At 40.4% G+C, this 16,875-nt stretch overlaps 1 protein-coding gene across 1 annotated transcript in view; it reads right to left on the bottom strand.

The window, feature by feature from the left end:
• Positions 1 to 16,875, bottom strand: part of tenm2a (teneurin transmembrane protein 2a) — a 252,260-nt gene that overhangs the window by 9,131 nt on the left and 226,254 nt on the right. Inside the window, exons 11-21 of the mRNA XM_053630714.1 lie at positions 16,102 to 16,302; positions 14,552 to 14,737; positions 9,156 to 9,302; positions 6,162 to 6,372; positions 5,865 to 5,984; positions 5,186 to 5,447; positions 4,499 to 4,766; positions 2,629 to 2,772; positions 1,973 to 2,222; positions 1,845 to 1,865; positions 1,510 to 1,739 (exon numbers count right to left, since the gene is read on the bottom strand). Coding sequence (XP_053486689.1) covers positions 1,510 to 1,739; positions 1,845 to 1,865; positions 1,973 to 2,222; positions 2,629 to 2,772; positions 4,499 to 4,766; positions 5,186 to 5,447; positions 5,865 to 5,984; positions 6,162 to 6,372; positions 9,156 to 9,302; positions 14,552 to 14,737; positions 16,102 to 16,302 — 2,040 coding nt within the window. The remainder of the gene's footprint in view (positions 1 to 1,509; positions 1,740 to 1,844; positions 1,866 to 1,972; positions 2,223 to 2,628; positions 2,773 to 4,498; positions 4,767 to 5,185; positions 5,448 to 5,864; positions 5,985 to 6,161; positions 6,373 to 9,155; positions 9,303 to 14,551; positions 14,738 to 16,101; positions 16,303 to 16,875) is intronic.

Here is a 16,875-nt window from a genome sequence, read left to right as displayed (position 1 = left end):
CTGGGAGTTAAGAATCAGGCCCTGTAGTCTGCTACCCTCTCTATTCATGATTCCATGTCAAAGATAAAAAAAAAGTGACAGTGTGACATTTCTGACAGTTTGGTGTCAAGTTTCTTTTCTTTTTTTTCCTCTCTTCATTCAGTTACCCAATGCACAGTTCAGGCCTCCATGGTTGCCATATTTTTCTTGTTAAGAGCTTTTGGGACAGGAGATTTTATTGGTTGTGTCTAGCATACCACCTTTCAGGACAAGCATTACAAAGTGTGGACTGACAAAGCAGATTGCATTATTTCCTCTGCTGTCAATATGCTGCAATATGATGTGCCAAGCAAGAGATGAAAAGCAAGAGCCAATACAAATACAGTTTACATTGAGTTAATATTGTGTAATATGCAAATGGGAAGAAAGCAATGATTCAAATAAACATCTAATAGCCGGATATATTAAGGCTGATATTGATATCAAGGATGAAAAGATCGTAGTTGGTAATCATGCAATCGCCGCAATTTTTCAAATTTGACAATATGGGTTCCACCCACGTTAAGTGGCTACAAGCCACTTAAAAGCTCTTGATACAGCACATCCTAATTTCTGCATGATGAACTAGAAATAGTTTCATATTTGGTAATGACAGTAGCATAAGGCAAGAAACAGGCAGAAGTGAAAATGCAATGGTTCATGAATCATTAATCGAATCATGAAAATAATCATTATTCATTTCTTATTCCATGTCTCAATGTAGTAAATGAGACATAACTTAATATGACAACAAGAAACTGAGGTCATGTGTTCGAGGTCATGTGAGCATTTATTTCACGCTTTCATTATTATTTTGAATTGTCATCATGAATAAATTAACCCCATGGTTTGGTTAATTTGCACAGTCCTCAAAAGAAAATGTGTCCATGGTTAAATGGATAAACTGTAGTCAGGTATGAGGTCTAAATCCGGATGTGCACAATATTCGGTGTTAACTCCTCACTATGCGCACATAGCTCAACTCTGAATATGGTACATGATGTATTAATATTAGAATGTATTTATATTAACTGTGATTCTTACCTGCGATTTAATCTTTCATATTTCACATTCAGTATTTTTTTTTTCCACTTTATGCTGTGTTGGATTGTATTCATTTTAAGACATTTTAAATTGTCCACTATTAGATGTTCAAATCAATAGGTATTCCATAAATATATTTAATACAAAAATGTAGCTCTCAGTGCTAGTTAAATGTTTAAAGCCCAAGCCCAAGCTGGAACAACGACTTATCCTAGAGAGACAGCAAAGACTATGAGGCTGCATTGGCTGGGGCCAGCTACTTTGATTCCTAACAGCAGACCTAAAAAATAATTAATAGCTTATGGTTGAATATTCAATTCCATTGAAACAGGTCTCTATTATACATGCTAGATGTCAAAGGCAAGAGAACCAAGACAAATCTAATATCACCTCTGCCTGCTGTGTAACTGAATTTACCTAGTTTCTCTTCTTTTCTTTTCTCTTTACCTTTTGGGCTCATAAGAGTAGCCTCCACAGCTTTTCCTCCATCCCCACACCGCTCGTCAAAGGGTAGACACTGCTCTCCTGTTCCTGCTACCACCTCAGCATTGTCAGCAAGAAGCCGACCCCCAGTGAGCGAACGCACTTTGTAAATTCTTCGAGAGTTTGTGTCGGAGATGAACAAAGCCCCTGTAACTGGGTCTACAGCCAGGAAGTACTTATGTGTTGGGTTGTTGCTACAGGAAATGATGAAGAGAGGGTCAACACCAGATTTAATTTTTATATATAATTCAAGAATCGACACTTAAGTTATTTAAGTTGGCGAAAAAGCCAAGGCTCACCTGTGACGAAAATCCTTATTTCTATAGGGCGGAAAAATGGAAGATAAGAAAATATAATTCTGACACGTACAACTACGGTGAATATTAGAAAGTATATGCAAGAAAAATATGAAATCCTCTTGTTATACCTGAGTTCTAGCACACGAGTAGTATTGAGAGATGGATACACCCTGCGCACAAAATTCAGGTCACCCACGTACAGGCTGCCATCAATACCCGCTGCCAGTGCGACTGGTGCCAACAGTTTATTCCCATCTGCCAATCCGTTACAGCTCGGACACGAGATACTCCGTCGACGCCCATTACCCATAATGCTGGTGATGACTGGGGGCTGTTGGCAAACAAAGACGTTCTCCCCACAGCCTTTATGAAGGATCCCTGGAATATAAAAGAAAGCAGAATGTGTAAAAATTTGATAGTAAAAAGAATAAAAAAAAAGTATTTTCAAAAAGTCAATTTCAATAAAAGCAGTTTATAAACTGCATTTTATAAGCTTTGCGTTTTCACTGCTGCAGCCACATTGTGAGACTGTGCATTAGGTTATTGATTGACTCAGGTTAGGGGGATTTCACTGCTACGCTCAGTTCTATCTGCAATTGAGCACTGTCAATCAGTGTCAGCCATAAATCTATTTTTATACTGCCAGAATTCAAAACCCATGCATTTATTTATCAGGTTAATTTATAGACCTAAGTACTACTCAAGATGTTAAAAACACAAGAGAATGCATGACAAGTAGGCATGATTGAACATGGGTAGAATTTGTACTAGAAAGAGGGCATACCACTGCGCAGGTTGAGGATGTGATGTTTGTCCAGAGACCATCCTCCAAGGTTAGAAGGCTCAAGTTCATACCCCTGCAGCGCAGCTGTCCTCTTCTCCCATAAGACCAGACTAGGACATGTCTCATACTCATAACCCACAGAGACTGCAAAGGGAGCAAAGTGGAGAGGAACATAGACAGTGCATGTCATTCAAAAGACATCAAACCCACATTTAACTGATTAAGTGTCAAGGCCCACATTAAAGATGAATCATTTGACAATGACATTAGCTGATAGATAACTCCAACAGTTCCAAATCTGAAGGAGGAGAACCAACATAACTACAAAAACTCAGAATTCATATAATGTAACCTTTATTTGACCAGGTAAAAGTCTTGGTGAAAAATAGAGACTTGGCCAAGAGTGCAGCATACAAGGTTTCTACAAGCAAACGGACAAAGCAAACACGCAATACGATCAACAAAGCATCATTTAACATTTGCTGTGGCTTTTTTCCAAATTTATGATGCAACTTGCAGAATTTTTTCTGCTTTTGTTTTGCAAAAAGCAATTCTACTTGAATTGGCTAAATTACAGTTGCATTAAATTGTTTTGCACCGTTTATTGCAGTGATATTTTTTGGTAAATGAGACCTTTTAGCTGTACTCGTATTCCACGCACGTGAATCAAAGAGGGTTTTGACGGAATGCACGCAGTGATGACATCACATGACATGTCTAGTCCCGAATCTGTGAAAAATCTCTAGTAATTTTGAAAAATTCCAAACGCCATTCACATGTTGTGGAGTTTGCTTGATTTTGCGTTAATTACTGCGATCGCAAAAATCAAGAAATCCTGGAAGGACTGATATCTTCTTACATCCTTAAAATCCTCATAGAACACATAGACTTGGGTCTCTCTACCCTCTCCGCATGGACCTGTCCAATTTTGCATGTAACAGGCGCATGTATTGCATGTTAATACTAATATAAAAAGAAGGCTTCCAGAACCCACTCCAGCTCCTCCATCGCAGTACTTCCGGCTTCTTGTTGAAACGATTACTATTGGTGCTTGGATAATGCCTCGTTCTCTGAAGACAGCCCACAGTCTACCTCACTCTGGCTCACAATGGACTATTTCCATTCATTTGCATTCACGTGTATCTGACTGCTCCTACTATACCTAATGTTCTTCTCCCTGACTGATTTTTAAAAAGTTTGGTATTCCCACAATATTGATCTGGATGCTGACATCACATTTTGAAACAACTTCAAAATATACTTTTTGTCTTTCTCACATAGATAAGACATATTCCTGTCATCATGTTGCTGTGTAACTATTTAACTATTGAACTTTCTTAAATATTTATGTAAATGATCACTTGCTTATTCAATCTGATAAAAATACATGTACAGCGTCAATTATTTTATGCATAAATGGAAATGCACCTCCACACATTGTAATAATGCGATGCCGGACCCAACTGCAAGATTTTTCATACATTAGTATAAATCTATTATAGAGTAAGACACATTTCTGTACTAGAAATTGCCAAGATACGGTATGTACTGTAGCTACAATGAGATGAAGAGAGAGGCAGCGTAAATAAAGCCAAGCAGATAAAGGGGGTGGAGTTGCTATCACACTGTTTGCACACACCAAATCAGACACATGCTCAGCAATTTCCTCCTAGCACTGACAGCAGCATGGATACCTGAAACCATTCCCCAAAGTCAGTGCTGACAGAGGCTATAGGCAGAGTGCTTCCTTATATCACACTGAATCCCTGGTTAACATGGCTGAGCGCCGATCTTCTTTATGTGTAAAAAAACTAATTGTGTGCCCATATTACATAGATATATTCAGAGGTATTTGAACCAGTTTACTCACCCACTGCCTCAGAAAGGCCATAGACTCGCTGGCCATAAGCATCTGTCTTATCCCATATGAAAGTGTAAGCTAGGTTGGGCGAGGCGTGGAACCATTTTTGGAAGAGGTGACCTTCCACAGCCACCATCAGGTGCACCTTGATCAGGCTGAGGGGCACCACCGCCTGTGTCATGGTGATCTTCAGCAGTGAGCGGTAGCCTGCTGCCCGTGAGCTCAGGTGACACAATTTCAGATTGGTGTTTGGTATTTCAATCAGTTCATGAAGAACCTGCAGAACATAAAGAACAAAAGGCCAGAGTTAGCAGGCCTTTTGTTAATAGAAATTGGTGGAAGAATTTCTCCCTCAGGGATAATGAAAAATAGATTAAGCTCGGCAAAAAGGGAAAAGTATGATGGAAAAGAAAACAAGATGGGATAAGGGAAAAAAAAGTTAAAAACTCCATCAGGTTCAGAAGTAGCTCGTTGATGCATACTCTAGTTAAAATGAAATACCCTGTAGTCTCTGCAATGTCAAAGGCTGCTACTCGAGAGAAGCCTGGTTAACTGAACAGCAATATAATATCTGAAAAAGTAAAGAGCTTTGACAGAGAAGGGCTCTGGCAGAAAAAAAAAAACCCAGCTTATATCCAGTTACCTTGGCAAAAAATAAAACATGACCCAGAACATTTTGAAGAACCTTGTTCTGACCTGAGTCTCGGGGATAATGGACCTTTCTCCGGGTCGAGAGCTAAAGAACGAGGACAGGGGTGAAGCCACCACAACTGGATCGGGCCTCACAAAGCCACTCAGGTCGCAGCCTGGGATTGTGTTCTCCTCTGTTTTCATCATGAGCGTGTCCATGGCATAGAAGCTGTTCCATGGTAGCCACACTGTGCGCTCTTGGCTCAGGAACGGCGCACGCTCGAAATGCAGCGTGAGAGAAGCGCCTCCGTTAGCGATGAGGTCAAAGCTGTTGGAAAGAGCCGAGAAGAGGAAAGCGTGGAGAAAGAAGAAAAACATAATTACTTGTGCTGTACACGTTATTGATGTCACTATTATACTCTAAATGATTTTACAAGTCAAAACAGCAGTTTTCTGGGGGGTATAATTAATTTCATTGATAAATTACAGCCATTTCAGCAGAAAAGCTCTGGGTTTACATGACTCCTAATGAATGTAATAAACATTTGTTCTGTATTTGTTTTTAATGCCGTGGTATACATCATCAGCACTTGAAGCTGTAATAAACAACAGCGTAGTAGGGGTTTAAAAAAATGTCATAAGTAAGCTAAACTCCTAACAATGAAGAGGGTGGGAGGAAAGTATTAAAACCAGTTAATGGTTGCTGATGGAGAAATTTGAATGTTAACGCTTCGAAGTCACTCACGTTCCATCCTGCCGTGTAAGGGTATATCCATAGTGAGGGTGCTTAACAAAAGACACGTTGACACCCACCAGGGGGGTTCCGTCTGTAGTCAGAACCTGGCCTCTTATCAGAGATGCCAGACTGAAAAAAAAAAGTGCATTTAACTGGTAAAACTTCTTTAAACAAGTTGCGAAAAAGAAAATATGAACAAAAAAAAAAAAAAAAAACACCTTCTATCCCTTGTAATAAGTCAAAATCAATCACATAGATGCCCTAGTGACACAATTCAATGCATTTAGAGTAAAGCTGTTGCTGTACCTGGCATTGAAAGGGTTTTCTCCTTGTATAATATGTGTGCTATCCCGGCCCACCAGCATGTTCACACGCTCATAGAAGGAGCGAACCTTCTGCACTGGCAGCTGGCTCTGCTGGATCACCTGCAATGGGTCTCGAGAACCACGACACAGTGGGCTGTTCTGACACGGGCTCTGGATACAGCAATCTGGGTCCATGCAGTCTGTCAGACCATCTACAGGAAGAGAGGAAAACCCAAAGAGTCGCAGGCATTATAATCATTTAATTTGTTCTTTGCTTTTACTTATCCTCTCTTTTAAAATATGAACTGATGCTAAGCAATAGCGCAAAAGCATTTTTTTTGTTCAGTTACTGCACCTTTATATTCCACCAAATTATCTGGTGTGTCCCTGATGTTTTTACTTAGCTAAATAAAGAGGATAGCTGAAATGATGCAAGCGCAAGCACTTTACATCTTCTATTCAGCAGTCCTTTTCTAAAGCCAAATTATTTTCTGTTGCTGTAGCTTAAAGAGAAAGGGAGAAGTGAGAATAAGAGAGGGAGAGAGAGAGAGAGAGAGAGAGAGAGAGCTAGAGAGAGAGAGAGAGAGAGAAAGGTGAATACATAAGGTGGGCCCAGAAAAAGGCACCTTGGGTCAGAGTAAGCATTTATCTCTTTAAATGCATCCCACTGAGACGAGCTGTCCATTCAAAGTCACTCTGACCCTTGAGTGGGTAGTCTTTCAAGGCCACCATACACACATAATACACACGTAGATAACACCGTGCTAGACCACAACCTACATGTAATGACATTAAATTTCCTGCTTGACCTATTTTACTAAAAGTGGAACCATAATAATAATAAAAAATGTCCAATCTGTAACTTTATGTGCTTGGTGCATATATATATATATATATATATATATATATATATATATATATATATATATATATATATATATATATGTGTGTGTGTGTGTGTGTGTGTGTGTGTGTGTGTTCAGGGCATCTCAGCCCAAGGGCAACAAGGTGAAATAAAAAGTGATTATAAATTAAGTTCTCGGTACAAATTGAACATCCAAGTGGTTTTAGTTTCTGACCCAGTCCTTCTACCATCTTTTATTCATACCTTCACACTTCTATGATTCACAGACAGAGGAATACAAGTGCAGGTCAAGATTAATTAAAAGCTACAAGCAAACAAGGCAGCAGGATTAGTAAATACTTTAAAACTGGAAAACATTAAACAAAAAAAAAGTCAGATGATCAGCTAACAGGCATAAAATGAGAAAAGGGGTATATGTTTATCTTGTGGCCAATGAGGTGAAATATTGAAAAACTGGAGAGCTTGGATTATCTCTCTGATGGCTACAAAACATGACTCTGGTCTGACTGGTTTCGGACTAGACAGCATGTAAGTTTTGAAGTTCTTGGAACCTGGATAATATGAAAATGGAGACCTTGAAAAGTGAAATGCCCATATAGCTTGTTGAGGTGTAAGGCATTTTTTGTAGCATTCAAGGTTCTTCAATGATCTATGTATATAGCGAATAAGTGTTTAACCCCCTCTAGCCGTTGAAGAGTATTGGTTTCACAGCCAATACTTCTCTATTAACAATTTTGTAATTCGTTCTGGCAGGTGCAGGTTTATGGGAAAGAAGGCGATAGGGTACATTTTGGTTAGGGACCCCTTGATGCTGGCAGAGAGCTCTGACCCCTTCTTCAGAAGCATCTACTTAATCCATGAAAGGTGTTAGGTCTTAGTGTTTTATAATACAGGGCAAGTGCACAAAGGTTTCTAATAAAACATTGGGAAAAGTTGGTGAAACCTAAAAATCTTTGGCGATTATGCAAAGCTAGTCATTCTGTGATAGCACATAGAGTTGTAGACTCCCTCTCTGTTGATGATATAACCCAGGGTTACAACTTGGGGTACATAGAGCTTGCACTTTCAGCCTTCACAAACAAATGACTTTCCATTAACCTCTGCAGCACTCTCTTTAATTCACTGGTGAATGTGTTCTTCTAGTGAAGTCATGCATATTAAGATATTTTGTATCCAAATCATGAGAAATCTGTTCAATAAATCTCTGTGGAGGACATTTATGAATACATTAAATATGGAAGAAATTTTAACCAAGCCATATAGCCTCACTGAATATTGATAGAGTTATTCACATCGTTACTAGAAACTATCTTCCATTCTTCTTCCTCTTGTATGTGAATCAGACTGTAGGAACTTGGGAGGTCTAGTTTCATGAATATGGTAGATACCTTCATTTGTTGTATTAGAATCTGCTGTCTTGGCATAGCTGATCTGTATGGGTTCAGGGCTTGAACATGTTTATGGGACTTGAAAAGGAGCATACTTTCTTCTACCAGGGAATAGTTTATCAAGATTAACTGCAAAGCCAATGAGAGAGTGCAAAGAAAAAAGACTGCCTCTATAGGCTCCTTCAGTGACTACATCCCTTTTAAGCCCTTGACAAAAAGTGATGATGAGAGCTGGGTTGCCCCACCACCTGCAGCCAGTGTTCTGAACTCCAAGGTGAACTCTGCCACTGTGTCCTGTTCCTGCATTCAAGTTAATAGGTGCTCATCTGCTTCTTTGCCCTTGGGTAACGTTTGAAGACAAAATAAGCTAACAAACAACCATATGAGCAGTGACAGCTTGCCATGAATCTATGTAACCTCCTGCATCCATTCTTGCAGTGAAGTCATCTGTCAGACAGAGGGATGCGAGCAATACACTATTACACAAGGTGAGAATCATGCTAGTGTAATTTGACTATTTAGTGAAGAGGCAAAGATGCCACACACACCTGCCATCATCCAGGCATGTTTAATTCCACTTAGTAATACTGCTTACAGTTTTAAAAATCGAAATGCAGACAATTTATTTATTTTTAATTGGGTATTTACTGCATTGCTGTAAAAAATGACTTGTGTGTGGGTTTTTTTTAATAGTTTGTAATGGTGAATGCCAGCTATGCTGGTTTGTTTGGCACTGTCTGACCTCCTTCATTGTCTTTGTTGTCTGCACAGGAGGTTTCCATGGCGACGTTGCACCCACTGCCCCTCCAGCCTGTCTTGCACTCACAGTGCCAGCTGTTCTGTCCCATTGTGCACTGCCCATTGCCACTGCACAGGTTAGGACAGCCGTCTGCAAAAGATGTAGGGCACAGGGAAAAGAAAAGAGGGAGGGACAGAGGGTACAGTCGGAGTAAGAGTAAAGTAAGCCACAAAATGGCAAAAGTTAATTCAGGTCACTGGTTGACATGTTCTATAGTGCCTATAGGGCATGCAGTAACATGCACACTCACACACATGCAATGAAGACAAACACACTTGCAGCACTCCCTCGAGTTCTTGTTGATTTGAGAATACTTGATAAGAACACGTATAGGAGCTCCCAGTGGGTTAATTTGGGGGAGATGATTAGATTCCCTTGGCTTGCGCACACAGCTCTCCATGTGCGAATGTGATTAGGAGAAGCTAGAGACAGATCAGATCAGATTAGAAGTCTTGTGTGTATCTAGGTGAGAGAGTGTGCATGGGTGAACTTGAGATAGTAGGCAGATTTAGCAAGAGAGATGAGTGGGAGCAAGGTGACAGAGTAGGTGAGAGCCTTGGGTTATGTGATGAGCTACATGTAAGAGTGGGAATACATTTGTGTGAGTGATTTTGTCAAATGTATGCCAGAGGCTGAGATATGCCTTAGAATTAAGTTTAGAGTTCCTACTTAATAACTTCATAAAGCATTTATAAGATATATATTTATAACTTCATAACATCTAAAACTGCAAATGGTGTTTCCATAGAGTCAGAAGAGATGCATTTTTTTTTTATTTGGAGAGTTTATAAACAAGTTAAAAATTTGTGTTTATATATTTGTTGGAATGGGAAATCAAAGACAGTAAAAGAAAGTGAAATAGCCGAGATATTTTCTTATTTTCTTTATAAAAGAATACCTGGAAAGGTCCAAAATTAAAGTGAAAACAAACCTGTCACAGCTGTTTCATATGAGGTCACCACATGTATTTGTGGATGCTCTGGGGAGAGGCTGTGTTTATGACTGATTGCTGAGCACACCATCCCATGAAAAGGGCAAACTCTGTATTCCTGCTCCTTTACCCGGCCATAATTAAGCACCCTGGAGTTGTGACCTGTCATTCCTTCGTAATCTGGCACTTTGATAATTAAAACAACAAATATTTTACCCAACAGTGACAAGATTAATGCTAGGAATCAAGTATTACCAATTATATTCTAATATACACCAAAATTTCAAGCATGGAGGAAACTGACGCTCAGTTTGTATTACTATAAGAGGATTATCTCATATGTCAGTGTGAGTTCAGCCATGCTTAGGCCAAAAGCCCCAAGATTAACCTTAAACAGTTAACACCTTAGCATGTCGGTGACTTCGCTGTTGGTCACCATGAAGATATGGCCTTTTGGAGCAGGACAGTATCTTTTATCATATGGTCATTAGTTCTGCCTGATTTAGCACAGGTGACATTTCAATGGAGATGGTGGTTAGGGAGGACGTCATGGGCAAAAGAGCATGAAAATCCTTGAATGCACTAAGGCCCATTTACCCTTCATGAATCAAATGCAATGCAGCTTTAATTAATACAATTTTCGACATCTGAAGTCCTTGAGATGCCACATTAACAGCCCACTATGCATAGATTGTCACACTATATTGAGTTGAGAGAAAAGTCAGTTAGAAATGATTGCTTTTTAAATTAAGTTGCCATTTTAGACCGCCAAATACTTATGAAGCACCAAGACAGCAGAATCTATAGTGGCCATTGATCGTTTTCGTTGGGCAGGACGGAGCACGGCCCCTCTTTTATGCCAAAGGCCAGTCAATTCTCCCCAGTGTACCTAAAATAAAGTGAGGCTTCACAAAGTATTAAGACACCAAGCTAAAGTAATGTGATTGGACATCATTGTAATCCCTTGAAAAAAGAGGTGAAATTGCCTTGGGTTATGGGTCAGTACACATTCTCAGAGAAGGAGAGATGAAGGTGGAGGGAAGGCAGAGAGAATCCCGTACATAGTTAGAAGACAGAAGGTCTATGAAGTACAGTATACTACACAATGCAGTTAAAGCAAAGGAAAGATAAGGAACGAAAGGACGGAAGGAAGGAAGGAAGGAAGGAAGGAAGGAAGGAAAGAAGAAGAAAACAAGTCTGAGAGCATGTGACAGTGCAAGAAACAGACCGGGAGGGAAAATCTGCTCTCCGCCACATTCCACAATCTGTTTGTGTGCAGCTCTATCCCCTTTAAAGGTCATAAAACTAAAGGTTAGATTCATAAATCCTTGAAACTATCCTTAGGATGGGACTGATAAAAATCAAATAGTGAGAGAACCTATAAAATACCCTCCAGTGGGACTGGCCTCAGCATCATAGTTTTACTACTACAAAGTCAAATTTCTCCCTGAACTTCTCCTAGACAGAAACTACTAGAAGGTTAGATGAGTGTTTTCACAAAGCTCAGATAGTCCACACAGATAATATCACATGGAAGAGAAGTATGAAGAAATGTACAGTATATCTGAGAGCTGTCTGAATTCATAAACACAGATATGAAACAATTCTGGGACAACTCATAAAATAATGGCACAATGTATGGGACATTGTAAATGATATGGCTTCTTGTTCAATTGCCTTAAACGTGTCAAATGTAAATCTAATTCCCGAGCTTTGACTGAACATTGATAGACAAATTGAGAAATGCACATTTGTCTCGCATGCGTCTTCATCCCCAGTGAGCATGGCTTACACATGTGGTCCAATCATGCATTTGATCAAGTGTAAACCACGTTCACCTGGAGTGCACCAGCATGTAAAGTCAATGTGCACACTGAACACGTTTCTGCAATCAGTCTTTTCACACTTTTTTTCTCTTCCTATCCTCTCATTTAATTTTTATTTCAATATATTTACAATTAAATGATAATGCATGATATTTTGGAAGAATATACCAGGAGGAATTCAGCACTGGGTTTTCTCCGTTCTCTAATTTAAATGTTAAAGGCCCCACTGATGCATCCTAATGGGGTGATTACTGAAAGTCCATCCTGCACCCCACAGTTGCTTCTAACACACTGCTGGAGTGCAACACCCTCCACAATCCCTCCATTAGTAGACACTGAGACAAAGTCATTACAATGTCTTGCTATGGCCCTGTGCCCTGCGAGCAAAAATATTACAGAAAAAAAATTCTGCACCATCTCCCTGCCCTCAAAACTCTGCACCACTGGCTCATGAAATTCAGCAATTACCTCAGGATCTGTGCTTTCCCTGTGCCTTTAACCTCAGCTATAGTCCACCAATTCCATCCTTTGCAAATCTGCTGCACATGTTCCAGCCCCACCTTAGTTTGTTTTCTCTAATTCAGTGCTTTTAGTTTGAGCTCTACTCTGCAGTGCAAATAGGGGGGAAAAAGGCTCCCATGTTCTTTTATGAGAGAACACTACAGCAGGTTCACAGACTGCTAAGAGTTCCTGAAGAGACACATCATCATGTTTGATTTGTATTACTCTGCCAGAGATGAACTCTCAGTGACCACTGAGTCCTTTCCTTGCACTTTGTCTTGTGATGGGTACCATGTGGAGATATATATGAATACTGGAAACCTGGAAACATTAACGGATAGGTAGAAACTACCCATTATCGATGTACCGGACCACTGGAGATTCACCAGTGGTTATTTGAGAGGCATGTGAAGTTTAAATTATAAACTAAAAGCTTAAATCCATTTGCATTAGAAAATCTCACACATCACAGAAAGACAGAGAATGAACTGAGGCTTTATAACCTTCGTGGTTATAATAAACTGGTACAAGAAAAAACACGGACGTGAAGAAACACACACACCTGCTCTACACAGCTAGGCGCTCTATTGTACACCACCAAACTCTAGTCTACAGGACACACTGTGGGAAGCACACAATCTCTACACAGCCAAGCTGTCAGGAGAAGTGCTTGCGGCCAGTGCTACGGTGCAGCTAGCACTAGGACATAGTGCGGACGAGGTACAATACCTTCTTTAGTCTCATCCCAATAGTCTGCAATAGAGAGAGCACGCAAAGAGGGGGGAACAAGAGGGCGAAGTGAGAGGCAGGAGACATGCACACATGCAGTTATTTTGGAATATACTGTATGAGAGATTTCTGAAGCGATGCTGCTTGGCTGTGAAAAGGGTTTAAGGGACCATATGTGGAACGTGATGGCTGACCATTACAGAGGAGGTATGATGACAATTGCCAAACAAGCTCTCTGAAAAACTGTAGGGGGGGATGAACTAAAATCAAGAGATGTTCAGACAGGTAAGTTTTCATTTGAGATACTTGTGTCATCCCTCAAGTGACAGACTCTCTTTCTCTCTCTGGCTCAGACATGTATGCACACATACACACTCGCATACAAAAGTACACTCACACCGAGACTTCTAGACACTGACAGAAAGACATGCTCATGCTCATAGATTTTTTTTATATCTATTTTTATGAGAGAGAAGCAGTAAGCTAAGCGGTAAGCTTCAGCGGTAAGCTAAAAGTGTGATCGTTTTCCGGGGAAGAGCTTTCACTTGCTGTTCTATTATGTGAGTCAACACACCTGTCTGTATTGTTTGGCATGTGAAATTATTCTCTCATTCAAACAAAACACAGTTCGAATGCTCCCCAATTCCTCGATCCACTATAATTCCTTCAACTGTTTTACCCCCAGTCCAAACTTTCAAACAGACTTGATCAAATACTCTCGTAAATACCACTGCCGACTTTGAAGTGTGTCTCATTATTGACATTAAAACGGCCCAAAGCAAACTCCCCTCAACATTCTGTATATCTTCCACTTTAAAACTCAGATATTCTGTGCTTATTATGTAGGTTTTCTGTGTAAGTCTCAAATTGGACTGTGTAATTGGGCTTTTTTTAATGTATTATTCCTTTTAATTTCATTAGAGTCCCATTCCTACATGTGTCTCCTACAGATCTCATCATGTATAAGGAAAAGTGAAAGACTCAACAGAATAACTTTTACTCCAGCTTCTCCAACAGCTAGAAAACCCAGAAAACCCAGAAAACCACTTTGAACCAGTGGTTTTCAATCTCAGATCTAGGGAAACCATTTCTGTTGTCAGTGCTCTTTCACCCTGTATCCAGACCACAATGGGCTTGCTATTGAGATGATGAGCTGCATTGGACAAGTGCAAAGACAGGAGTTCTTATGACTACAAAACATTGCTGTAGCTGATCACTTTTGTACTAAAGAAGGACATTGTCCCTCCCAATGCTCTGTTGCTTTGAATGAATGTGACAAGACAGGCAGGGTGTCTACTGAGAGTACTGGGTGTGTATAAATGGAAAGAGGGACACTCTGGCCATATACCTACCGATGGTGCAGTGCTCTCCATTCCATCCCTGGTGACACTCGCACTTGCCATCCTTGCAGGTGCCATGCTTTACACACAGGGGACTGCACACACGCTGATCACATGCCTCCCCTGTCCAGCCCTCTTCACAGCGGCATGAGCCACCCATACACACGCCGTGAGTCCCGCAGTCCACCGAGCACACCTCTGTAGACACATACCGGAGACGTGCTATATTTCTATTTTTAACAATAAGATACTTTGAACAACCACGAAGCAAAGCAATTTTCAGCTCATTATCAAATGATGATATTATCAGGTCTCTTGATGTTTACAAATTAAATATCAACACCATTTTTTCCCCCCAACCAGAATTATTTAAAAGGCAGCATCCAGCTAAATATCTCAACAATTTAATGACATATTATCACATATCCCATATCTGTGATAAAGTTGATCACAAGTTATAATGTCTCATTGCAGAAGCTGCTTAGACGTTCCGGTTCAGATCCTAATTAAGTTGCTGTGAATACTATGTCAGACTGGGGTACTTTAACATCCATGCAACATCCTGCGGAGTCCCACAAGGCTAAATCATGGGTCCCTTATTCCTTAATCTAAACATGCTGCCCCAAGCTAGTCGAATTAACAAATAGATTTGCTTTCATCAGTATGCAGTATGCAGCTCTATTTGGCTTTAGCACCAAATGCCTACAAGACAATCAGCTTCTTGTTTGATCACATTATCCAGTACAAGTTTGACCTACCAGTATCTGACCTCCCCAATAAATCTGCTCCTAAGTCAAATGTTCACAATGCTGCTGCCAGAATCCTCACATGCTTGAGAACAAGGCATCACGTTACACAAGCTCTTAAATCCTGTTGTTGTCTAACCATATCCTGATTTAAGAATTGATAGATGATTCTGGTATTAATTTCGAAAGCTATTCATATTCCTCGTGTCAACCAGCCCAAGAGAACCCATGTCACACCCCTCTTCATCTCCCTCCACTGGCTTCCTGTAGTCGCCCGTATCAAATTCAAGGCCTTGATGCTCACGTACAAGACCTTGTCTGGAACTGCACCGCCCTACCTCAACTCTCTCCTGAAGGGTTACGTTCCCTCACGCAATCTGCGATCGATCAACGACGGACGCTTAGTAGTACCTACTCAGCATGGCTCAAGGTACCATTCCAGAACTTTCAAACTAACTGTTCCTCAGTAGGGGAATAAACTTCCAACCTCAATCCGGACCTCAGAATCTGTCAACATCTTCAAAAAATAGCTAAATTCCCACAATTCCATGAACATGTAACCAACCCATAAAAAACAAAACACTGTGTTTCACTGTGTTTTAATTGCTCTGTAAAGCACTTTGTAAGCTTCATTTTTGTTAAGTGCCAAATAAGTCAGTATTACTATTCACAACTGCAATCCTAACACTGAAATAACCCTAAATTTGAGATAAAGTGTATAAACCTAATAAGAAAATAACATCAAAGGTGGCTCATATATTACTGACATCTTATTCAAGTGAAAAAAACCTTCAAAAGGAGTGAGATGGTACTGACCAGTGGAGCAGTCTGGGCCCATCCAGTTAGGGTCGCAGCTGCATAGGCCCGTGTCAGGAATAAAGGCACCATGACCGTGACACTGATCAGGGCATTGGGCTCTGGGCAGCTCACAGTGTGTTCCTCCCCAGCCTGGTTTACAGTGGCACTCACCACTCACACAAATACCATTATTCGAGCAGGAAGGGTCCAGGCAGTCCACTGCACACAAAACACACCGCACCAAGTGCTAATGTCATAAAAGAGAATTAACCATTAGATCGCGTCGCCATTACCAGAGGATTGATTTGGGAATTACAATAAATGATCCTAATACATGAACTGTATAAAGTAATAGTAGAATATATTTGAAGATTGTAAGTGAAAATCTAATATGCACATGAGAAAAGCGGAGACAGTGGACTTGAGTCCAGGGGGTTTGTGACAATAACAATCATACACACACACACACACACACACACACACACACACACACACAAAACCTTTCATCTGAGCATGAAAAATCAATATCCTCCACACTGAGGGTCTGTGAATGAGTCTTTCCTCTCAAATGCTTTTTTCCATTTCCCCCCTCTTTCCTTCCCCAATCTATCTCCTTCTCTAGTCTTTCGGAATCGTCTAGCCTGCTCTTTGCACACTAGCTTGGGATGTTCAAGAGAAAATGACATTAACTACTAAGCTGCCAAGGTGATTGGACTGCTTAAATAAAGTGAAAGCTATTTGACAAATGGGCTGCCCCTAGCCTCAGTTTGGGTGTAGGAGGTGATCCTCTCT

Source organism: Ictalurus furcatus, chromosome 8 (genome assembly GCF_023375685.1).
Source record: "Ictalurus furcatus strain D&B chromosome 8, Billie_1.0, whole genome shotgun sequence".
NCBI classification, from domain to species: domain Eukaryota; kingdom Metazoa; phylum Chordata; class Actinopteri; order Siluriformes; family Ictaluridae; genus Ictalurus; species Ictalurus furcatus.
Note: the sequence above shows the minus strand (reverse complement) of the source record. Positions and strands in the feature narration are given on the sequence as shown.